Raw genomic sequence first — 26,267 nt, 5'->3', positions numbered from 1 at the left:
GGTTTCTTTCCATAGACACGTTTCTTTCTTAGGGTTCAAAGTCATTTCCCGTCACTCCTAAGCTGAGACCCTTGACATGTGTAATCTGCCAAAGGAGCATCTCAACTGCAGGGTGAAGAGTTTTTGACATCTCATCCTTCCTGAGTTTCAGGAATAATCCGCACCCCTTACTTACACTAGGTACAGTTAACAAGCATGGCTTCATCTCTTTTTGAGTTCTCCTGGGTGAACGTGATTGACTGACACTCAAACCTGGACACGAGGCTATTTCAAAGAGACCCATATCATTTACTCCCAACTTTCTTCTTATAGGGAATGAGTAGGTGACAACAGGGGCTGGAGAAGTGGATACTTACACCACACCTCACATGCCTTGTAAGTCCCTCAATCCATCTGCTGCTATTGCTCACACAGTCTGTATTCCTCCCCTTAACCTGTGATATACTTCATCCTTCCAAGTGGCACACCTTTTTTTTTTTTTTTTTTTTGCGGTACACGGGCCTCTCACTGCCGTGGCCTCTCCCGTCGCGGAGCACAGGCTCCGGACGCGCAGGCTCAGCGGCCACGGCTCACGGGCCCAGCCGCTCCGCGGCATGTGGGATCTTCCCGGACCGGGGCACGAACCCGTGTCCCCTGCATCGGCAGGGAGACTCTCAACCACTGCGCCACCAGGGAGGCCCTCAAGTGGAAAATCTTGATCTCTACTTTGAGAGGTGTTTCTGTTTTTGGATGATCGCCATTAGCGACTCTGTGAGGAGTCCTGCTAGAGAATGGTGATGTTTCTTGTCTGATACGGAAGACGAGAGAAGTGTTATCACGTGGCATGACGAACTGCTCACAAGGAGAAGCCACAGGACAAACGCGCAAGGAATTTTTGAGGAATGTCAGCATAACTGGGGTGGGTTCAGACTTCCAGCTGACTACGAAAGGACACCCCTGATTCAAACAGGTTTGATAGGTCTACAACAAACATCTCTGGAGAATGCTGGGCATGTTATAACTACAGCTAGTAGGGCAAATTTCCTGGCGTATAAACTGTAGTCTGGTCTTTAAGTGGGCACTTTCTTTTGTAATACTGCACAAAGGCAGAGGATAAAGGATGCTAAGGGTCTACTGTTTATCTCCTACCATGACACTGAGGAGGCTGAAATAAATAAACCCAAATTTCCTGAAAAAGAAAGAAAGAAAGAAAAAAAGTCCAGACAGAGCATGTGTACCTATCAGACACCTTACTGGGAAAAGAAATCAACATCTCATCCTAATCACTGTCTAAGTTTTCCAGTAAGTCTCAAAATGTACAGAAGTGTACATTGTAAAGCCATGTCTGAAAAACGGGACTGCTGTAGACCTGTCTGAACTATATAGCCATGTAAATAAAACTGTAAAGTCAAAACTTAAGTTTTGTTTTCGAAGACTGTGCATCCAAGCAAAAGTAACTGGAAATGGAGAGTTTCCCACAAAAGCTGAGTGAACTCTTTCCACTCATGACTTTAACTGGGCATTTTATCTTCTGTCTAAGATGACAGTACAAATAAGGACACATGGAGAAAATTATACGTATTTATGAGTCATTAAATACTTCATTTAGGACTGTTTATATGAAGGGCACTTTTCCCTGCAGTTTCTGAAAATGAAAAAGTTAAATCTGAAGATCTGAGCTTAAATATCACATTCATAACGGGTAATTATTTTAAAACTTGATCATTCGCTATTTATAAAAGGCAATCTGAAGAAAATGTCTGCTTCATGCTTATACTTCCGAAATTCTGAAAAGCATTCACAGCTGAAGACTGTTTTCTATTTTACATCTCAAGGCAGGCTGAGGAAGAGAAGGGAAGGTTTTTGAACCTAGGTTCCTTCGGGGCCCACGTGTCTTAATGGAAATAAAAAAGCTACTTTGGGCCATCAGAGATGATTCACAGCTCCGTAAGGTTGATGAATTAATTCTTTGGTTATATTCTTTCAAAACGCCATTTGATGAAGAATGTAGTAGAGGAAACAGCGTTTTCTGTTTCTGCTGTTGTTTTTCTCCCATATAAATTACGAACGGAGCAAGGAAGACCTGTATGTCCAGCAAAGCATGTTTTCCTTGCATCCTATAATAAATTCCTATCCTATTTCTAATAATAACGTGTAAAATATCCAAAAATATTTGCATTTTAAATATTTCTAAATTTTTTGGAATTTAGGGATTACAAGAATTCTAGATAGTAGTAAAGGTGCGAAAAAAAATATATGACTCTCAGATTGTATCTGCTGCCCCTTTTTCTAAAGCAAAACTATTAAAAACCGAGAAATTTAAAGTGCGAAAATCCAAAGACTGGTGAGGGCTTAAACCGAATACAATGGAATCACTACTAACAGAACCCACGAACCAACTGCTGAACTGGGATTGAGGTATGTCACGTGACCCCCAAGCCTTGCTGGGGGCATCCCAGGTGGAGCTATGGAATCTGACCCGTTTTACAGCAAATGCTATTACAGTCAAGTCACATATTTCAGAATTTGCTTTTCTTCCCCAGAGTGCCTATGAATATCCGATGGACAGTCTCTCGACTTAAACAAACAAACAAACAAACCCTTAATAATACATATATTGGGTTCTCCTGTAATAACTCCAATATACCTTGCTAGTACTTGGAGTGCATAGGTTAAGGAGCTTATATCCAACCAATGAAAGTTAAGTGTATCTGATCAAGTGTATCTGATCATTTCTCCAGGTTCCTGATGGTTAAAAAAAAAAACACAAAAGTTATCTACGCATTCTCTGCAAATACTGGTGGTGGCTGAAGACGGAAAACCATGAGGTCTGTGTACACGAGACAACTTCCTACACATTCCAACCAGAGAGAGATGATTTTACTCGTTATGCCAACATAATGGGACTCTTCCATCCCAGCATTTTAACCCCAGTGGAATTATTTTCTCAATCCAGTATGCCTACAAATTAGACTCTTTGAATGTAGCCAAACAATATGTTCGTAACTTACAACACCTGCATCTTACCGACAACAAACTCTCTCCTATAAATGCCAAGACCCAAGACTCAACAGGCCTGCAAGAAAGCTTACCTTCCATGTGGCAGCGTTACGCCGGAAGTAAGCAAACATTCGTGTGAACCAGTTATAGATTTCATTTAGTGTTAGCTGTTTCTCTGGAGATTCGAGAATGGCCTGTGAAGCAAAGGCAACAGAGAAAGATAATGTATGACCAAATCAACAGAACCGCCATTGTACGGTTTCTTGAAAACACAAAATAATCGTGACGCTGAGCTAAATCCTAAGGAAGGTTTCACGAAATGCTCTAAGATTAATGGCTGTATTTACCAGTTCAATAGCAAAATGCAAAATGGAATTATCTAATTGTTTGGAGTTTTTATTTCTGTTTCCGTACAGAAATATTAATTTATTAGTCATTCATAAAGCAGAATCAAAGAGAAATGCAAAACATTTCACTAGCTGATTAAAGCTCAGTAATTATTTAGAGCTCAGATTAATTCTAGGGATCAGAGATTACTGTAGCTTGTGATAATTGACTTGCCATCTTTAAACAGGCTCATTTTCACTGTTGTGTGAAATGAATTTCCTAATAATCACATCGTATTGTAATACTTAATCAAAAGCAATTATGTTATATATTGCAGATTTAAAAAACCTTATAGAACAGGTTTTAGCATGCTTGCATACTAAACGGTTTTAAATCTACTGCATCAATATAATACATCCATGTACACCTATACCTTCCGATATAATTTCTCATACCGCGTTATTTACTTACCTGCCTAATTAAAGATGCATATGTAAATGGTGGTCTAACTTCTGCGTTCTTATAAAATTCTTGGTTCTGCGCAATATCTGCTAAATAAGAATCATTGTCCTATTAATTATCACTTTTTACAAAGAGGCTGGTCGACAAGCATTGCCGATCACCGTTCTCCCCGCGGCAAAAATGGAGCATCTACCTGAAGAGATGGGCACGTTGTATTTGTCTGAGTACCGCCTGCGGATGGGTCCCACCGTGTGCATGCTGGTGGTGGTGATGACGGAGGGGCCTTGGGTGACGGGAGTGATGGGGGCAGTGGGGGTCGTAGGAGTATGAGGTAAGCTCTGTGGAGAAGCCTCTGATGCAGACTTGGAGAGTGTGACACTTGATACCAGATTCAGCTGTGAGGAAAGGAACAGTTCTTAGAAGACCTTCAGAAAAAAACAGAGCAACCAAGAAAGCATCTGCAATGCAGCAGGAATTATACAGGGGAGGCCTGGCTAGTTTTATGCCTCACAGTAGATTTTTATCATCAGCTGAAACAGGAGGCGAGTTCCCATGTAAAAACCATTCACTTTATTTACTTACTAAAATTTCTAGCATCCTGTCCTGTGATTCTTTTTTTTCTAATTTATTTTTTTATTGTAGTTGATTTACACAATGTTGTGTTAGTTTCAGGTGTACAGCAAAGTGATTCAGATACACACACACACACACACCCCCCATATCTCTCTCTATATATACGCATATATTCCTTTTCAGATTTTTTTCCCCCATGTAGTTTATCAAATAATATCTCTTACGATGTTCTCCTTTCCTGTTGTTGCTGAGACAGGTTTTTTCCCAAAGACAGTTAAACAAGCGTTTACAGACCCAAAAGGGGTTACCTAGCCTGGTGAGTTTGAGAAATTCTGGGTCAGGACGTTTCTTTAAGCACGACTTTGCACCCTAGTATGCCTTGTAAATCTCGAAGCGGGAGAGGGAGTCCTTGTAGCCCCACGAACGCTGATGTTTCAGGAAACACCAGTTGGGATACACTGGTATCAACCTGAGCTCTTAGAACTTTCTGGAATGTGCTAGTACAAGCGAGAAACTGTTTTTACCTAATTTTAATAAAAAGGAAAGTTGTACTAAAACAGTCACATATAGCCACTGGCTGCACCACACTGGGACGGGCTCACTCAACTCCAGGATGAAACTTCACGGACGGGAACGACTGCTGAGAGGTTTGGCCGGTGACTTGTATTAAAAAGAGTGGCACCGGATCCAGTGAACATCCATTTAGTTCCATTAGTTGGCAGAGACTAATCTTTGAAAGCTTTCTCTGTCGCCTTCATTAAACTCTATCCAGTATGGGATTGGAATCATTTGTTTAAAAAGAATAGGGCATAGGAGAGATCTGGAACTGTAAAACATTTTAATTTTTTTCCTTCCAGTTTCAAATGTGTAGTAACAAAATGGAATAATCCAGCGCTTCAAGTCCGGAAACACACGCTAGTTATTTGCAGGAGCACAGAGGAAAATCAACAAGCCCTGTTTCGGTCCTTCCTTCCTTCTTTCTTTCTTTCTTTCTATCTGTTTCGCCTGCACCTTGAAGTGTTTCTCTAATTAATAACTGGAAACACGAGCCTGTCCCCCTTTGCAAAAACTCGTTGCTACTGAAATATTAAGTCTGGCTACACTGAAGAACTTGGTTGTTTTCAACAGAGTTCTTACAGTTTACCCAGAACTGCCCTCTGAGGAACTCGTAGCTGCCCCCAGTCCAAGAAAGTTTGGCAAAGTAGCCTTACTTGGTATCACTATCTCAAACCAGATTGTGAATCACTTAACAAATTAAGTCTGGTTCACCACTGCAACAGTCCTAAGTCCAAGACATTATTTGTGGAAAGTATTAAAAATGAGATTCCTCTGAGATCATAATCAAAGAACAGATTAAAAGAGAGTTCTAATTTGTTGGGAAGACTCAACCTTACTCATACCCTAGTAATGAGAAAGATCAAATATCGTTGAGAAAGTATTAATGGAAAAACATAAACATGGCACTGGAAACTGAACGCTGGGTTGCAAGCTTTTGGTTGGGCTTTCCTTTTTCTCCCTCCCTTTAAATGCTGACTCAGCCAACACCAGACCACCGCCGCCGCCACCGCCGCACCCCACCCCGCCCACCACCAATCCCTACACCCCACGCTCCCCCATGCCTGATAAGAGCAAGCTGTGGAGATGGTACCACCCTTATGAATCCCCCAGCAAGCTGGGCAGACGCTGGGAGCTGCTTTTCTTATTAGTGCTGGAAACTTGACTTCGTGACACACATTTGCAAACTAAGTGCTCACGGTCCGGCGTAGCAGCCGCGGCGGGATGGAGCAGATCTGGGAAGGCTGGGGCTGACCTCCTCTTTGCCTTGGGCCTTCATCACTGACCAAGTACAGGAACAGCGTGTCTAAGCATCAGCCCCAGCAACGGGTCAAGGAAATCAGCGCACGGAAGGCTAATGCTCATCAGTATACAGCCTTTAAAATGCAGATGCTCTTAGGCTTAAGAGGATCCAAGCGCTCGGGAAAGTCACGGGGACCATTTGTAAAGACCACGCTGTGAAGCCCGGGCCACCGCCTGGTCTCGCTGAATTCTCATACCATCACGAACACTTGAGATGTTGTTACTCACGTTTCACAGATAAGCAAACACAGGCTCACGGGAGATTAAATAACGTGCCCATATTCACAACCTGGACTCAAAATCACATACACACTGGAGATTCTAGGCCCTCTGTATAACAGTCTCCTTACGCCCAGACAACGGGAACCATCAACAGTATCCGGGTTCACTTTTCTGCACGCTCATTTTTGGAAGGGACCTGGGGATTAGCTTTTATCCCTGCTTACAACTGACATTCAATAAATCTTCCCCAGCAAACATATGGCAATGGGAACTGAAACGACAGAAGAAGGAACAGAACAGACAACTGCTGCCCTCGAAGGGCTTACCGTCAAATGCAGACACTGATCAAAGGAAAACAGGCAGAGCAACCGTAAAACAATTCCGAGAACTAACTCTGCTTCTGGGCTCTTCGGTGGAAGAACAGTACCCTCAACACCACGACGTTCTTTAAAAGGTAATGAAAATTATAATATAAATACAGCGTCCTCAGGGAATATGCACGCTCCTTTCCAGTTCTGTGAGGAAGATCACCAGGCCCACTGGGTTCTAGTTAATTGCCCAAACCCCAGACTCGTGGAAACATTCAGCAAGTGCAGGCCCATCTCTTGGGAGCTCACCTACAAGAACAGACAAGCCCCACGATACGGGTACAAAGTCATAAAACATGCAAAGAATGTCATTCTTGCAGCCTTAATACTTGGACTGTTTCTACTGAAGAAGCAACAGTCGGGAAGAAAATCCCTCCCGGTTAGCACGATCCACGAAGAAAGAGATGCAGCTGAATTTTCTGGAGGCTCTGAAACACAGGTACCAAGTGGAAATCAACACCAAGCCCGAAGAGAGCAGAGAGGGTTTTTTTTTTTTTTTTTTACCAGGCTTGACAAATGACACCGTGATTCACACCCACTGCTGGGCCGTCTCTAATAAGCCACAGAGGAAGTAGCCAATCTCGGCTAATTACCAGATAAAAATGTATTGTAAGGACTCTAATTAGGAGACGCGGATGGAGGTGATCTAATGATTAAATGCTGCATTCGACTGACCCCACCATCAATGTGCAGTGGTGCAAGATGTCACTGGAATATTTTGTAGAAACAGTAATTTTATTTCGAGGAGGGGAGGCAGTAATATTTGTAATGATGGCTATGAGGTAAACTAATTAAAAGACAGTTCCTAGAGGAAGAGGGTGGCTGAGAGCAGCTGTGGCCATTCCAGAACCAAGTGCCAAGTCTCCACAGAGGAACTGCAGTCAAGTGGAAAATTTCTGCCTGACCTCTGCCCCTGCTATTAATTTGCAGGAAAACTAATGACATATATACATATTCCCACAGAATTGCTCTAATTGCTAATTTGCCAAAGGAGCCCCGATTCCAAATCAAACACGACTGTAGCCTGCGAGGGAAGAAAGAACAAAAAGCGGTAAACTCCAAACACAGGGTGCTTCGCCTCGCGGAATCATCTGAAGGCTGAACCAACAAGTTAATGAAATGTCAACCTTGTCAACGGCGATCGAAGTTTCTTAACTTTTAAACTCCGGCTGGATGATCACATGCTGGTCTCGAGGAGAGACCATCTTTGGGGAGGAAGGTCACGAGGGAGTGATAAGATGCGGCAGGGGGAAGGTTTCAAGATAGGCTCTGCGTTCAAACCAGACCTGCTCTTTTCATTAAGGTCTCTCTCTGCAAAAACTGGACCCCCTACGCCCCCCACCACACACACAAAAATTAATTACAGACGTAGAACAGCAGAGCAAACCGAGAACGGTGAGGGGTGTGCTGCAATCTTGCAAGATTCACCTGAACTGTAAACTATTAAAACTTAATAATAGAATCATCAATTAGAAATGAAAGCACGTGTGCTTCGTGTTTCTGACTGTAGCTCAGGTTGGGAGAGAGAATTTTTTTCTTCCGGGGCCTGGAGCAGGAAGGGATGGGGAATCTGGGAGGGTTTCTTTTCCTATTTTTCAGATTGTCTTCATTTTCTATTTAAAAAGAAGTTGCTATGTTTAGAAAAGTTAGTAACTCTGATATTTTCTACATGGCAAGTTTCCATCATGTGATGATTTGGGCAAAGATAATCTCTTTGAAACGCCGGCCAAAAGCTTAAATTCTTATGTCACTTAAGATTGCCGTTGGGCTTTATTTTTTTAGTTTCTATGCACTCTCAACCGTCAGCTTTTCTCCCAGGTCAGTTCCAGGGGTGACTATCCTAGAAATCTTACCCATCCGAACAACTGGAACCAGCCCAGCTGCCCGGGACTCTGCTGAGCCCCTTTTCGAAAGATTTATCTTTCGTTTTTAAACAGTAACCTCCTCTCTCTCTTTTAAAGACGGTGAGTCACTCCCATTTTTTTAAAAATCAACAAACGGCTGAGGTAAACCCCAGACAGAAACAGACTTGTTGTAAGCATTCCCATAAGGACTCATCTGGATTTTTGTTTGTGCTCTTGCCTCGCTTCAGAACAGATGCTGAGAACAAAAGGCCAACCTGAAACCCAGACACCGAGGGACCCAGCCGCTCAGTATGGACTTTGGGGCTCACTCGCTTTTCTGCTGTTGGTTCGACTGGCCTGAGCAGGTGAATCCTAGACACGAATCCCTCGCGTTCAGAGGTGGCCTTTTCTGAGGCTGGAGGGACGCGAAAGATGTTACCAGATCGTGGCAGGGGGTTGGGGGGTGGCCCTGGGGAGAGCTCTCTCTGCCTGGTCCTGCTACTGCCTTAGATCTGGGCCCTGGCGCAGGGCAGTGACCGAGAAGGTGGTCGTCAGGATGAACCTCAGGGTGGGGGACTTCGCGAGAAACAGTATAGAAACATCCCCTGTGTGTGTGTGTGGTGCTTGCGAATCTCTCTTTATGACGGCATCAAATTATTCCCCCAACTCAACAGCCAGGCTGCAGCGAGCAGCCCACAAAATCAGCCACTTCGTTGAGAGACCCCCCATTTGCGGAGCGGGGGGCATGGGGCGAGGGAACACACGGACGGACACTCTCTCTCTCTCTCCCTCTCTCTCTCTGTTTTTATTAGTAGCTAAAAACGATTTCCAAACAGTCCTAACTGCTACGGTTGGAGGAAACGAGAATGCGTGCAAAGGAAAATCTAATACTGCCTTTCGCCTCAAATAGCCAAGTTCTTGTGTTTTACAACATGTCCATAAAGGAGATAGTACCTACACTGTAATTACTTGCCCACCAAATCTGAAGGGATGTGGTTTCTCCAGCGCTGGGAGCTGTTCTCCGGTGGGTAGGAGGAGTACCCTAAAGCAAAGCCTACCTCTTACGTTCTCAGGATTACGGAATATGACCTACGGTATTTTCCTGACCTTATGATAGTGAAAAAGTCTTTTTCAAAAATCCTTAACAACTTAATAAAGTATTACTACAGACATGCTTCTTGGTGCTGGTTGTTATTATTTTATCCTCTGAGTGAGGCCTCCCTCAAGGACAAGCATTCACCCCCAAGCAATCCATTTTGGTGTTTACCTTGAGAACATGAACCGGTACCGACTGTGGAACAAAAGAATATCATTCTCATGAGGACAGTTTACGATCGCCTGATTTTTCGCTTGTGCTTCTCTGAACACGGAAAAGCGACGAATCTTTTAAATCGCCAACGTACAATACACTTGGGCCATTCTGTACGTATGTCAAGCCCGCCTTTGCCCACTGTATGTCCCCCATTGCTAGAATGTACAGCTCTGTTCTGGTAAATTTTTCCAAGCAGGGGCCAGCCTTAATAAAATTAAAAGCTTCTAAGTAAAATTATGACAAACGAAAAGCTTATTTCAGCCGCTGTTGGCCATTCCTTTCTCCCCTCCACTCTGATCATCTTCACACACTTCCCCAGTTCCCTTCCTCAGAGACACAGACACACGCACCTACTCTTAACCCGAGAAAAGAGTCACGAAACTCGCTTCTTTCCACTTCTTCCTATTCATCTTTTAGGTTTCACCTTAGATGTCACCTGTCCCAGAAGTCTTTCCTCAACCCCCACCGTCTAGGGCAGCGGTCCACACACTCACTCCCCGACAGCACAGCTCATGCCAGGGAGAGCCTGGGAGTGTGTCTTTGGTAGTTGGTCCCACGAGACCCCAAACACCTCGATGGCAGGGATGGTTCTGTCTGGTTTAACTACCCTATGTCTTCCTGTCGCACGTCCAATAAATATTCGTTGACGCAATAATTCGATTTTAAATTCAGGAATTCTCTTCACGAAAACAGCGTGCACTGCAGTTTGAGTCCTGGGTATAATTACGAAAGGAAAGGTTTTTATCGGTTTAAAAGATTTTCAAGCAAGCAGGAGGAGATGTTATCGGAGGCACGTGTGGAACAGGACCGCCGTAAACCCCTATTCAGGTCCTCTCCACGCTTTCCAGTGGGAGTCGCGCTCAGACCCACGCCTAAAAACTTGGGATTCTCCCGAGATGAGCACAGCCTCTGATTAGCCAAATGGGAACATGAGTTCCACAACAGCGTCCAGCGAACACGTCTACGGGCTGCTGTCAGAACAATCCAAGAAGGTTTTGGCAGTGAAATGGGAACGGGTTGGATGACTGGACACAGCAAATGACACTTACCACCCAAATGGCATTTAGTGAAAAGCAACGTTTACAGCAAAGCATTCTATCACTTAGTGACTAAGGATTTTAAAATAAACACCGAGTTCCTTTTTAAACAGAAATGGAAAAAAGAAAAAAAAAAAAAAAACACTCCACAAACTTCCTGGCAAGACTCTAACGTGAGAGTCCCCAGCTAAGGTTAGATCTGAATCCCAGGGACTGCTTCCTTCAAATCAGAGAGTCTAGAACGATAGGCATCTGAACATACACCGTGCGTTCTACTATTTCAGGTGGAATAAATCAATTACAAGCAAAAGGGAGTCTTCTGCACCTTAGAACCGATCATCAGATAACTCTGTATCCCTAAAGTTGAAAGCATCAAGGGTTTGCTCTACGTCTGTCCACCCCTCCCCTTTTTTTGGGCAAAGAAGTAAAAATGTATGCAAAACACTACACGTCTACCTTTTATAATTAATTTCCCAATGCCTCACCTATACATATTTTAATAATTCCCAAATTATAAGATGGTATCTATAATAAAATTTTCTATTTTCCAATGAATGAAAAGAAGGCAGGTTCTCTCTGGCAACAGAGTGTCACACAATATCTGCTTGTCAGGCACCAATTTTTACTTCTTACATGTAAGTTACAGGATAAGGAATTTATAATGCTGCCTGTGAAGGGAACCACTTTTCATACACAAATGTGATCTTTTTTTTTTTTTTTCCAAAGGGTAATACAACAGTCCATTTACATAAACTAATCCAAACAATCTATGTATTTGACAATGGCAAACCTCACACAGACGGCCTATTGTTGGTTTACATCTTGGAGTTCTTTATATTGGCTTGTAGCACGGCTCTAACTGTCAAAGGTTTGACTTGGACTCCAAATAAATGGTTATAGAAGTGCTGTGCAGCGATATTGGACTTCTTTGCAAAAGAAAACCTGCTGCGTACGAATTCAAAAGCTATTAATTTTTCAGTCAAAAATATTCGTGCCTATTTCTTTTAATAAAGAAATACTGTGCTGAGCTACTAAGAGATAATGTTGACTAGTGGTAGAGAATTTTCAACAGAGCAGTTAAAAATACATTTAGTAGGAGGTCCCCCTTCGAAGTTATAATTTTCTAGCATGTAAAACATTTTTTTAAATACTAATCAAGACAAACCTTCCTGCCCTGTGCATTTCCCCCAGGACCGCACTTTCCTGTTTATTGGCTGCCTAACACGGGTCCTCATGGAGATTCCCAAGGGTCCCTTTTGTGGCCTATGGAGGCCTATGTATATGGCGCTCCCTGCCGGCATCCAGCGCCATCGCTCGCTGAGTGCCCCGTGGGGTTTTGCAATTCCTTTTCTGCTTTTATCCCTCCTCCTCCCAAGGAGCCTCATGATCCCAAATGAGTATATTCCTAGAGTGCGGAGTCCAAACATTATTCTAGTTCTCATAGTTAATATCTAACCTCATATCATTGGTTTTAATCCACGGAGGAAGGAGGAGATAATCGCATTCTCTCCCTTGTTGCTAGGTTTAGAGATGCAAACCCTTCAACCTGGGGAAAACCATTTCCCTAACCAAGGACAACCATCTGAAGACTTCCAGAGAGTTTCAAGCTCCCTATACCCGCTGGAGAACTCAGTGGAGTCATGCCAGGATCTTACCAATTTGCTCACCTGGGTTCATAGTATTCCCAGGACCCTCCTTAAAAGAAGGGGTTGACAGGAATAGCACGGAGAGCACAGCTGACTACTGACTCCACGATACTGAATGGCCTCCCCCTGCCCCCCTTTCTCTTGGGTAGCCTACACATTGGGTCCTACAGCCGTTTACTGCAAAATACATGGAAACCAAGGGCTCTTCCCTAGTAAAAATGGATGTGCAAAGTGTTTAATGATTTTATGTCCTATATCTCAGTAATGTGTTCTGTTTCAGACATTAATTTTGTCTGCCAACTGCATCTTGGCAGGCTACCATATTTGCTGGGTTAATAGTCTGACTCCGTTTTATTTCTATCACCATAAATCATACATGTATGGGTGTATGTTTGCTTTATTTATAGGAAAAAATCAGTCAAAACAGATAAACCAATACTTTGCCATTACGCCGCATCACTGCATATTGATTAAAATTGCTGGTACTAACTATAGATTGTCAACGCTCAATTAATTTTCACACAGTGACTCCAAGCAAAATCAAATAAAGGCAGTGTACCCTTAAATTTTACAAATCTTAAAAATCAAGAAGCAAAGCACCCTCTCCATTGTGAATAATCAGTTGAAGCTACTAGATTTTGAGAACTGTAAGTGTACAAGAAACACAACTGTGAAAGCGATCAATTTGCAACAAGTAATGAGGCCTAAGACAGGATTTGGGGTTCAGCTACCACACTTCCACTCTGATATTAACTGTCTGTGCTTGGTGACACTCTTGAACGTCAAATAAAAGGGAACAAGGCAAGAAGTAAGAGATTGCTAAAAGTGAAATGTAATTTCAGGGTACCATGTTGGGTCTCCTCACCGCGAAGGAGTAATGTTCGCTTCAAACTCTTCAGTGACCGTTACATGTTCTCTGTAATTATAGCCTCTGACTATTCCGACAGTGTGTTTCCTCTTTCTTTCCTTTCTTGCAGTTAGACTGGACTGGACTATCCCTCACTCCTTTTCTCACATCCACTGCCTCTTGGCTAAACCATGCTGACATGCCTTTTTCCTCTGCTTTCCTGGTCTGGCTGTGTTCTCTCTGTGTTTCCACCATTGAGAAATCAGAAAGATTGCTTTCTGTTCTGTTTTGTTTTTTCCCTTCTAGTGAGCTCTCGGAATATGTTTTAGTACCTTGGTGTAGCATCAATCATCTGTCCCAAAGAAGAGCTGATGGTGGGGCCTCGTGGCTAACGACTGTGCCCGAATCATCCCATATCTGTCTCCCTAAATGCCCAGCACACTGCCCTCTTCATAAAAGGTAATCAGAACCAGATGGAGCTTAAGTCTTTCACTACTCAAAGCTGCCAGACTAGGCGATCCTCCGTCCTTGGGGTAGGGAAGCAGAGAAGCAACACTGTAGGGTTCCCCCACGGGCGTCATTCAGTACTTACGGGCTGAGGGGCAGTTTTGGGTTCCGTAGACTTCACGTGCAGGTGGGTCATCATGGCTTGCAGGCGCTCTTTGTCTTTTGCAAGCTGGTAGGGAGAAGACGCTTTGTTATTTCTTTGAATGCAGATGCAGTACTCCTTTAACATCCCAAATGATACACATTCCAAATCACACTATGGCCCCCTGGCACACGACAAAATGTGCATCAGTGCTTAATCGTTTTGAAATCTAGACGACCACTGCCAGGCTCCGAGTTACTAGAGGTGTTGGTGTGCGATTTCTCCACACAAGATGCACGAGCCTTTAACTGGGAAGCCCTAGACCTGCTGGCACCAAGGAGTCCCACGGAACACAGACAGCTACGAGACAAAACCGTGAATCACGCCTGTTCACCAACCTGATTCAGGAGGAAGCCAAAGGAGAATAAGCTACGGAGCTAAAAACTCGTAAATGCATCCGTTGGGGTTGTGGAGAAACTCCTAGGCACACAGATACACTTACGCAAAATTAACTCCATCTTTCTTCACAGGTAGGCACAGGTGAAGACAGCACTGGCCAGCAACTTTGGCAAGGCAGGCAGAGAGCCCCCATTTTCGAGTGAATGCAGAAAAAGCTTACTCGTTTCACGGACTCAGTATGTGAGTACCTACTATGTGCTAGTCTCATCGTACCAAAACTTCAAGTCTCCTCATTCTATCAAACGTTATCTTCTGAAGGCACATGAGTTGCTAATTGGATGTATGCAGTAGGCACTCAGACACTACTTATTACATGCTGCCTTCTTTATGCTTGCCGTGGACTCTTTCATACACAATGGTATCTTTGATAGTTCAAGATCGTTGAGCATAGGGGACATATGACAATTATGTCTGTAAAAGAAGTGGGAAATGTATCCCCCCCCAAAGGTACAGATATTAAGAGAACAGCTGTAGAATTTTGGGGAAATGTAGAAGAGATTAATACCAGAGAGAGAAAGGGGGGGGGGAGGAAGGGAGGGAGGGAGGAGAGGAGGAAGAGGGAGAGGGAGAGAGAGAAAAAAAAATCTTCATTCAGTACTTTTAAAGACTATTTGTCCAAAATAATGCCTTAAAGTTGGAGAGAGACGCATTCCATCAATGTCACATAATTAACATTAAATCTTTTAAATAACAATTAGTTTTTTAAGTCTAAAATTATCTGCCCCCCCCCCCAATCAAGTAAGACTCACATTTTTAAAGCAAAGTGTGTTTTAAGGGAGGGGTATGTTTCAGGAATTGGGGCAAGGCAGAGAAAAGGGAAAGGGTACAAAAACAAGAAAGAAAAAGCTTTCGGCTTATCCTAACTGGATGACTCAGTCTCAAGCCATATCACATTTGATTTTTTTTTTTCTTTTTATTCCCTTGTGGTTCAGGGAGGAATAAATTAAGAAGAAAGACAGAAAGAAAGAAAGAAAGAAAGAAAGAAAGAAAGAAAGAAAAAAGCCTTCTAGTGTTAGCATTTATCTTTCAACAAACAGGAAATGAAAATGATACCATATTAGGAGCCACTTTATGTTATTCACCCTCTGTTCTTTAGTCAGTTATTGAACAGCCAAACTAAAAGATGCTCTGAACACATAATGCTAAAGGAATTTAGTTTTCCAAGTGGCTCAGTTAGAACAATTAAAATGTTAGCAATGGCATTTTTCTAGTTATTTGTTTTTTTATGTAAGTGTCCTAAGTTTTTCGACGTTACAACTAAAACATTCTTAGATTAAGAAACATGTTTTGTTTTAAAATTACTGTGGAGCAGCAGGAATGGAGGCATATATATCGTTCTTTTTAAAAACAAGAAGTGGGCTTCCCTGGTGGCAAAGTGGTTGAGAGTCCGCCCGCCGATGCAGGGGACATGGGTTCGTGCCCCGGTCCGGGAGGATCCCACGTGCCGCGGAGCGGCTGGGCCCGTGAGCCATGGCCGCTGAGCCTGCGCGTCCAGAGCCTGTGCTCCTCAACGGGAGAGGCCACAGCATTGAGAGGCCCGCGTACCGCAAACACCAAAACAAACAAACAAACAAAAAACAAGAGGTGGTCTGTTGTACTGAACGTTACAAATTAAAGGGTGGGGGGTGATATTTACTGAAGAGTCTGATGAATATTAATCGTGACTTAATTTGGGGGTGAACACTGCTGATGGAGCAATTACAAAGACCAAGTAGAGGGAAATCCAAATTCCCAGCACCAAAAGAAACCATCACCTCTCTCTTCCTTCCAGATATCTACCAGGCTGACCTTTTACTGATCAAAGGTGGTAATACCACGTGGCAAACACATACCTAGAATTTGTATACCCAGCCACCTCCATAACCCTGGTGGTTTACTGCCGTAGGGAATCTTTTCTTATTTTCCCGTGTGAATATTACTTAGAATTCATCGTCCATGTTGAGAATTATCCAGGTTCCTTATTTTGCCTCAACCTCAAGCCTACCATCCTAGTTCTGCTTTACTGTGGAAAGGTGGGCAAGGTTACAGGAAGAGGCAAAAATCCAAGTTTTTGTTGCTGTTTATATGAGTGTAAACTAGCATGTCCTATATATTCTTGGAAGGGTTTTGGATTTTTATCATCAATAACAGCTCTAACTCTACCACAGACTGTTGTAACAATTGAAGGAAAAAATCCGCCAAACTCACCTTTGGGGTTTTTTAAATGCAAAACGGCTAAAAATTCACACCTAGTGAAACCAGCTCCTCTGTCTCAAGTGCCTGTCTTGCATTTACAATACTCACTGGTGCTTCGAAAAGCCTGCAGATTCTTTAGCACTTTTTATGCCATCATTCCATGAGCTCACCATCCCCATCGATTTTCATGGCATCCCTTCATTATTATAATATGGGAATACAAACATTTAATATTAGCAAATATATTCCAGCGTTCCCTCTACTGAATCCCATGACAAGCAAAGAAAAGGAAGATGGGAAATTCAGTCCGAAGGTCAACTAAAAATGCAGCTGACAAATTTACCCGTCTTTTTATGTTGTGATATCAAGAGAGAATTACCCTCTCAAAGCTTTCCCGGTGGGTACAGGAGTACCACCCAGCATAAAAGGAATGACAACAGGACACACGTTAAGGGGAGCTGCTTGTGCAGTGTTTGTTTACATTAGCACGCTTGTGCCCCGTTCTGCAGAATGACAGCAGAGTCAAAAATGGGCTAAAAAGGACGTGGACCCAACAAGCAGACTTCGATGGATTTGAATCCGGGCTCTGCGACTCTGAGCACATTATGTAACCTTTTCAAGTATTTTGTTTCTCCTTCTAAATATGGAATAATAATCTCTGAACTTCCAAGAGTTGTTTTGAGGATTAAATAAATTCTTGCACATAACAAGCTTAGCATAGAACCTAGTGCTTCGAGAATGCTCAAAAAAACCTAATTCCTTCTCTCTCGTTTTTTTTTTTTTTAATAGGAAAGTTAAACCAGTCAAGTCTATCGACTTCTACTGGCTGAGTATATGTTAGGAATCTGGATCAACATAACAGGGGTTCGGTGGAGTTTGCAGCTGGGCTAACTGGGGGGGAGAATTTTGATGTTTTAAAGAAGGGAACCAGAAGCGTGGGAAAGATAGGCCCATTTCTCATGGATTTACTTCCTTGCTTCTCACTGTTATCTGTCCCTCGTCCTAAGCAAACGCTTTTTCTCCCCTCGGATGATATAGGTCATCCCCTTTTCTATTACCCATGGCCTCAAGTTAGGCTTTAGATAGTCCACACTGGGCAAGACCGTAACGGGGGTCTCGCTCCAGACTTGCTGATAACTGCCGAAGGCTAGGGGCCCCGTGCGCCACCTTCAAAGATAAAAACTAAGGGAGATTACGTTCATCCTTTCAGCAGAGAAAAGGGAACATGGTTTGGGGTTCACTGAACACAATCATTCTCTACACTGTCAGGAGGACTACTCATTTTAAGCCCAATGTGGCGGTTCTCACTTGTGAGAAAAGAAGTCTTGAAATAAGCGAAGGATTTGGGATGTGGGAAAAAATGCTGGAATTACTGAGGATGGAGAGAAGAAGGGGCCCGGCCACTCATTCGATTTCACAGAAGCCCAGACGGCTGTGGCTAGGTCAAGTCTTCTGGTCCTCGTGTCGTGTTTTACAGCTGGGGAAGCTGAGGCTCACGGGGGAGAACTTAACCCGAGGTCGTGGAGCTGGGAAGGCGCAACGCTAAGGCTAGAATCCTGGTGACAGGATGCTTGGTCTGACCTTCCTACACCGCTGTGATCCCAGACATCACCTGGGACACTGCCTGGGAACCCAGATCTCTGCCTCTCTCCCTGCCTCCATGCTGCCCTCCGTAGGCAGAACCGCGGGCAGTGGGGGCAGGGTGGAATGTGCAGTGTTACCCAGGTTATGAGGCGGCGAGTCCGGGTTAGTGCAGTGGTGATCCCCAGATTCACGGGGATCTGACCTAATCTTGCTGAGCCCAGTCCTCCAGGGGACAGACGAGGGAATAGGTGCTTCTAAGAAAGACCCCAAGGGTCCAAGTCTAACGAGGTACGTTGGGAAGACACCACTCTCTTCCATGGACTGAGCGTGCCTTACAGGGGGGCGGTCTAGACTTCCTCAGCAGGTTTGCATACGGTGACGGCCCCAACACAACTGACGGAGGAAGAATGGATCTTGTCACCTGGGGTCTCTTACGGGCGTACGATCCAAAGGAGAAAAACAAGCCAAAAAAAAAAGAAAGAAAAAAAGCGGCAACTGGAAGGAGGAGAAATGAAACTCTTCTAACCAAACTGAGTATTTACCAAATAGCTATCTTCCAGCCACTGTCTCTAACTGTGGTCATGCGCAGGCCTTCACAGCTCGGTCTTGAAGGCCAACTCCAGCTCTCAGGGGGTAGGCAACCTACGGCTCATTTCACCCCAATCGAAGAATTTCCCGACTTGTACTGTATTCTGTCACCATCTTAACATTCCTCACATGTTATTATTAAAGACTCTCTTGACATTTCAAGCAGACGCACACTGATACTCTGTCATAGTCTAGGAATTCTAATGCTCCTGGAGTAAAGCAGGATTTTAGACTATGAAAAAGCAGCGTCTTGGTCTTCCAAGGGAGGATGCGGAAGTGAGACACGCAGAGACCCTGCGTCTCTCGGCCCCTGGCACGGAGCAGTGGCAACATGAAGCTACGATGCTATTAGGACTTCTCTTTCCCCAGCACCTCTGAGCCTATACAGAGAGAGTCACGAGGCTCTAGGAGGCCACCGCTGTGAGGAACTGTCCTGAGAACTGCTTTGAATGGGGTCAGAAAGGTCCAAAGGGGGACCCGTGACGGATAATATACTTGCGAAAGTCCAGGAAGTTGTGATTACAAACAGCCCCGCTGACGGTAGAGGCATCACAGGTGAAGTCCCCAGTCACTGGTTTGTGTTAGGCTTACTGTCTCTCCCTCTGCTATTTGCAACTTGTGCACTTTTCTTTCTGCTGACATTTTCTTAGAGCTTACAGTTCCTGGGGTAGATGGATTTGGAAAACTTCAGAATGAGCCCGGTGCCGCTGAGCTCCAGCCCTGGCCCCGCTGCCACGACTGCTGGGGAGAAAGCTCCTCGAGGCAGAGGACAGCGTGGCCTCACCAGCCAAGTTTCAAAACCCTCAGTCTGTAAGGCCTGGGTGTGTGCAGAGAACCTCATGGGGTATAGCAGAGCAAAAACTGGCCACCCCAAAATGTCTCTCTGGCATGCAGATTATTTCGAGCTGAAAAGACTCAAGGCCCAAAAGACTCAGACACTTTGACCTTCCCTGCAACTGCCTAAAAGAATTCAGAGGGCCTGTCGGAACAGAGGCATCACCAGCAGGATCTGCAAAGAATATGGGCTAGGAGGTAGGGGGTGGGAAACTCGGCAGGGCCCAGAGATCAGAGTCCACTCTGTGTCCCACTGTCTCCGCGTGGTCCCACAAACATTTATTTACCAAACATTTACTTTTCCATTGCCCTGTGAGGTGCCTTCCTCCCCTCTGAAGGCCCAAACCCCTACCCCCAACACCCTCTTTTGTCTTTAGCTGAAGATGGTATTTATGGTGAGGGTTCTGGCCATTTTGGTAAGTGACTCCGTTTTTCCCTGGGTCACTGCCGTGTATACACGCTGCTACACTTTTGTTTGATTTTCTCCTGTTACTCTGTCTTCGTGTCAACTGAACTCTGAGGCCAGCCAGAAGAGCCCAGACGGGGAGAGGAAAATGTGCCCCTCCCTAACAGGGCCATGACGACCCCTGTGTAAAAAGCCACAGAGCAGCACTGGGCAAGCGAAGGAAGATGGGTTACAAAGGCTGGGCTACAATCCCAGGGTCGGCCCATCACCTGCCATTAGCTTTGGACAAGTTAATCAGATCGTCTATACCTCAGTTTCCTCTTTTGGAAGCTGGGAGGGCACCAGTTACTTCTCTGACTCTCAGAGGACCGTCATTGTTAAGATCACCATCCGTTTCGTAACACCTTCTCAGAGAGCAAGAAGAAATACTCCATTAAACATGCTCATGTTAATCATGTATGAGACACATACTGATTTCCAAAGGTGAGATTCACCCTTTGAAACATGACTCTCGGGATGGAGGAAATAGGGTAGAGTCTACTCACAGAGGGGTTGTGAGGATTCAGTGAAGTTAAGGGTAAAGGCACTAGGACAGTGCCTTGGCGATACAGTAGGAGCTCGATAAACATCCTTTCAAATGGCTTCCGAGCTCCTTTAGGAAACAGTTACAAGCAGAATATGGGCAATCCACAGATCTCTCCTACAGCCGACGGATCCCAGTGGATTGGGAGGGTAACCAACTCATCCCAGTTTGCCCAGGACTCTCCTGGTTCGGAAACTGAAAACCCCAAGTCCCAGGTAAGCAAACTGCGATGGCTGGTCACCATCCCATCCTGTTGAACAGAGAGTTGAATTTTAAAAAGAACACAATAGTCTTCCACTTTCCTTCTCCCTCCACTACAACCTAGGCATATTCTCAAGAGGCTCCTTTGGGCTGGAATGTCCTTGCCGGGAGCTCTTTTCCCTGACACCTCCACATTACAGGAAGGAAGAAGCTGCCTTACTTATCTAGATCCAGGGCTTGGAACACACTAGGTGCTTGATGAACAGCGACTGAATGGAGTCAAATGACTCACGCATACAAGGTCTGCACCCCTCCACCCGCACTCCCTGCCGGGGGCCAGGCAGTTCATCCCCATGGGCTGGGTGGCTGCTTCTCCCCTTGGCTGCTTTCAGTATTCACTTTCAAGGGTCTCGAGGCTGAGGGCTTGTGGGGAGGCTGTCCTGAGGCGTGTCCCCCGACACATGCTGCGCCCTGGACATGATACGCAGGCCGAACCCCCCAGGCTCCTTTCTTCTTTCCTTCAAAGTCCATCTTCATACACCAGAGAGGCTGAGCTAAGGACTGAGCAAGGTCACACGGTCACGCAACAGATTAAAAAGAATAAACACGGCCAGAGAACTGTATCTATACCACGAACGTCTCAGCTTTCCAAGACAGGCAAGTCCATCAGAAGACTGTTTTCGCTTGTTGTCTGTTAGACTGGATGCGTTTCCCTTTTTCCAAAACGGAATTCTGACCCAGCCACCGACATACCTTATCCCCAGCTCGATGGCTGAGTGAACCCAAATAACTGGATGAATATGGGTTTAAATCTGGGGGACAGCAGGTGCTCAACTCTCACGGAAGCTTCAGGTGCTTCCTTACGAGGCTGGCCATGGCACTGGGGGGATGGGGGGGCGACCCTGACTCTCAATACATCCCCACTCCCTGTGTCTCTGCCCCTCCGTCCTGTGGGGAGGGAGCCTTACGCTCATGACCCACGTGAGAGCGTGCACGCCGACGGCGGGGATTTCCCCTCCGCTTCTAACTCATTTCCACTGACTGCCTATCATCCAGAAGGTGACTCTTGTCAACAGAGAACATCTAACAGGTGGAATCTTAGAATACATCCCCTGACCTCAAAAAGGACATTCCCTGCCCTCGACCCAAATGATTTCTATGGTGTCCGTCTGTCTTCATGCTAGGTGCCTACGTGCACAGTGCAGAATCTCACGTCACTTCTCGGCTTGCTGGTAAGGGTTGGGGTTAATCCCCATCCCGTCCATTGACAAATGTCAAAAAATTACAACTGCCTCTGTAATAATGAAATGCAGTTAGAAACATTCCAAAGGGCTTCAAATGCCCACTAAGATGTCTTTTTGACCACCGTCGCCCCCCACTCCCCGGCCTTCTCTCTCAGTGAGACCAGTAACAGGGTGGAACATGAGAACTGAATTAACCAACCTTTCTCTGTCAACAAGCTCTACATAAGGAGTCCACTGCTAAGAAGACGTGCATTATATATTTTGATACCTTCCAACAAAAATAAAAACAAGACAGATGCATCTCACTCCCAGTGCTGCACAGATAGGTCTAAGCCAGACTCCATAACCCATCATCTTGATTTCTGCGTGGTCGCTTGAACTCTGCCACGAGAATCTTAAAGGCTTTTCCTTCCTTTTGGTTCGAGTGCAGTGTTGTACACAGAGCACCATAAAGGGAAACATGGCCAACCACACTATTCTCCAAGGGGAACGATGCTGATTTTTAAAAAATTGCATAAAATTCTTTAGGGAGGTCTGACTGTCGGTAAGAAACGCAAGGGCCTCCTGTTTGGGGTCAGAGTTGAGGTGTCTGGGGTTTAGATCTGGGGGCTGGCAAGAGACACGGGACAGCACTCCAGCGGTTTTCCCTGGCTTTGGTCACGTCTGGGACTGACTCTGTCCTCCCGAATTCTCCAGTGGAATCCTTTCACAATGATTCTCCAGGGTAGACATAACGAGCCTCTGTTGATCTCTACTGTAAGATCCAATTTGAGCTTACTGGGTTTGTTTTTACAGTGGGGGCGCACGTGTGACCTCTCTCCCAGACGTGAACACCAGAGGCCTCGGGACTGCTCTGCAGAGAGAGTCTGGGTGGTGGTCTCATCTTGCTCTACCAGTGATCACCCTTTGGGAATACGCTCAGGCCCTGATTGCTCTTTCCTGTAGTGCAAAGTGGCACCAACGGTTTTCACATTCGAGTTAATAAATGGTAATTGTGTAACAGACTCTGAGATACTCGGAGGTTCAGGTACTTCCTGGACCGGGAAATGCCTTCTTCAAGGGAGACAGAAGCAGCCTTTGGCTCAGTCACATACAAGGCATGCCCCATATGTCAGTCTGCTGTTGGGAGAGCCGAGAGGTGACGGTGGGTGATGCCAACGGGAAACGAGACAGAAAGGCTGCGGAGACACAAGAACACCCTCTCCATGTAGCCTAGCTGCTGCACAGACCTGGCTTCCCCGATACCTCGGGTTCTCTGGGCACAAGGATGATTAGTTAAGTCAATTAAAAAGTACACTTCCAGACACGGGTGCATGAAATGGCAAATGGAAATACAAACATCAGAGAAACAGGAAGCCTCAAATGGGTCTGGCTGTGAGTATAACTGTACTTTGCCCCAAACTCTCCCAAACAGACCGGGTCTGCCACCCAAAGAGTCTCCATCTGGTCCTTGATAAGGGCATCGGGCACAGAAAACTGCTGACATTTTCTTGTGCATTTCATCTGATTAAATATCTAATGGGTAAAATCTGTTTGGGTTTGGCCCTTATCTAGCATTGAAAGTCTCTTTGGAGCACGCTTCTGATGTTTCCAAGAACGCATCAGTGTCAGCGAACACTACCCAATGAATGAACAGTGCCACTGGAGAGCTATTTATTTATAGTCTACTTTTTTTTCCCTAGAGAATAAGAACCAGGAGGGCAGCCCGATCCATTTCACTCATCTCATACTCCTTAGTGGCTCCTACAAGGCTCTTGCCACGTTACAGGCTCCGGGTAATGTTTGCTAAATGCATGAGTAGACAAATGGACGGATGAATGAATATCCCTCAGCCAGCTCTCCGCGACCCCCAATATCGGCAAGTATAATAACTGCAGGTGAAGCTGCCCTTGGGGGAAACTGACCAATATGGTGACTAGACTGGTTTTCTATACCGAGGCAAAGAAGGATGAAGTACGAAGGGGCGAGCCGACCTTTAGGGAGCCAGGAACCTAAGGGAACAAGTTGCTAATAACGTGATGCAAATTGTTTTCTTCTGCTCCTCTAGATCAGGAATTGCTTGGGAAACTTCTTCTGCAAGGGCCAGCCAGATAGTAAATATTTTCAGCTTTGCAGACCATCGAGACGCTGTTGGAATTACTCAACTTTTCTGTTGTAGAGCACAAGCGTCACGGATAACACGTAAATCAATGGGCATGGCCGTGTTCCAACACAACCTTATACGTGGATGCTGAACCTCGAGCTTCATATAATTTATTCTTCCTTTGATTCTTACCTCCCCTACCCCAACTACTCAGAGTGTAAAGACCTTTCTCAGCCCGTGGGATTCAGCCCAGGGTCTGTAGGTTTCCAAGCCCTGCTCTCGACAAGCACCGTGTCCTCGTTGCAGCAACGCTCTCAAGCTTGGAAGACACTGAACTCTTCGGAATGAGCCCCGCCTTCCTCCATTAAAGCAAACTCGCTGGCAAAAACGTTATAAGGAACATCACCGGTTAACTACCACATAGTAACTTCTGGCCAGGTGATCGTCTTTGATTCCAATCAAAAGTTGAAAAGCCAGCCTTGGGTTTGATGTAGGACTGGAGGATGAAGGGAAATCTATGACTACGTGAAATCCACAAATAATCCAAGAGTCATCTTATCGGTCTGTACCACTCCCAGGCCACATGCGCCAAAACTCAACATTAAAGCTGCCAGAAGATAACCACCTGACTTACTGATCGTCTAACTCCTTTCCTTCTCCCACCCGCTTCCTGTGGAGGGTGAGGAGTAGTGAATAAAAGAGATAGTCAGTTCCTGAGTAGTTAACGGTGGCCCCGCACTCAGATTTGCAGTCTGGAACGCCAACCTAGGTGAACCATCACCTCTGGTAAACAGTTTATTCTAGCTGATCATTAAAAATTTAATTTTATCAATTAGATACATAAATGCAGGAACTTGGATCACTTTATAAACACCACCACTGAGACATGTAAATTCAGGTAGCCGTAGCCATGGAGTTTGTTTTGTTCAAGCCAATGCTTTAAGGGCTTCCTATGCTTCAACCACCAGTGAACTCTGGGGGTGAGATAAATATACTCCTTCTTTCCTTCCCAACAAACGTGCTAAATTTAAACATGTTTCCAAAGGCTTATGTAAGAATTTGGGGATTTTACGATGCGCCCTTTGCCTGTATAAATATCCCACTGTCCTAATAAGTTCGTATCTGTAGTCTGAATGGAAAAATATTAACTACTTAAAGAAAATAACTTTTGAGACGTTCTGACTAAAAATAAAATGTGATTTGTCATATAAGATGATAACTAATTAAAAAAAAAATCCTTTCTATCCTGAAAGTCAAAACAAAAAGTTTAAGTGTGTGTTGGCTGATTTTTCTCTGCAACTATTTGAAGCTGTAAATGACTTAACTCAGTAAAATTCCAAATGTAATTATCTTCTGTACTTAGCCTAGGGCTCTCCATATATCTCGGCATTGCTGTCTTGCATACAAAATAGGCCTTTCGATGGCTGGTAACAATATAATGTACAACATTGTTTTAATTTCCCCGAGTCGGCTAACCTCTTGCCTACACTGAACCAGCCAGAGGAAGAAGCCACAGTGAGTCATCAAGCACTCAACAGCATTTTGGAACTCGGCTGCGTAAATGGGGTTTGTAGGGTCAGCCTTTTGCAACTGTACGTTTTAATAATCTCCATTTCTGACCCAATTTTTACTTTTAGAAACAAATTTTCTATTAATTATACCAAGGAGGGAATTACTGTTAAAATATGGTGGGGTTCATCAACAAGTTACATCAGGAAGTAGAACCCACACTTAAAGTGCCCCTCACCCAGATGTGATGCACAGGAACGTTTGCTGAAGTTAATTTTCTGTAGTCATAAAGCACATTCCTCATGGCCCAGTGAATTTCCAAATACAAGACTCTCTCTCTCTCTCTCTCTCTCTCTCTCCCCCTCCACCTACACACACACATACACACACACATCTATATATATCTGATATCCACATGATATATATACCTAACGTGTGTTTATATGTACGTGTGGGTGTAAGTGTACATATTTAAAATTTGTGCAGTGAACTCTCAATTGTTCTCAGTGATGGAGAGAAAAAGGGGACAATGAAAAAT

At 44.6% G+C, this 26,267-nt stretch overlaps 1 protein-coding gene across 11 annotated transcripts in view; it reads right to left on the bottom strand.

The window, feature by feature from the left end:
- The window catches only part of FOXP1 (forkhead box P1), a 598,062-nt gene that overhangs the window by 18,111 nt on the left and 553,684 nt on the right, over positions 1-26,267 (bottom strand). For 9 of the 11 annotated variants that reach the window (XM_060308593.2, XM_060308598.2, XM_060308594.2 and 6 more), the window contains 4 exons: positions 14,067-14,150; positions 3,962-4,163; positions 3,778-3,857; positions 3,072-3,173 (listed from right to left, as the gene is read on the bottom strand). In XM_060308593.2, coding sequence (XP_060164576.1) covers positions 3,072-3,173; positions 3,778-3,857; positions 3,962-4,163; positions 14,067-14,150 — 468 coding nt within the window. The remainder of the gene's footprint in view (positions 1-3,071; positions 3,174-3,777; positions 3,858-3,961; positions 4,164-14,066; positions 14,151-26,267) is intronic. The other 2 variants (XM_070046604.1, XM_060308597.2) reach the window with 1 other exon arrangement.

This window comes from Globicephala melas, chromosome 11 (genome assembly GCF_963455315.2).
Source record: "Globicephala melas chromosome 11, mGloMel1.2, whole genome shotgun sequence".
Taxonomy (NCBI): Eukaryota; Metazoa; Chordata; class Mammalia; order Artiodactyla; family Delphinidae; genus Globicephala; species Globicephala melas.
Note: the sequence above shows the minus strand (reverse complement) of the source record. Positions and strands in the feature narration are given on the sequence as shown.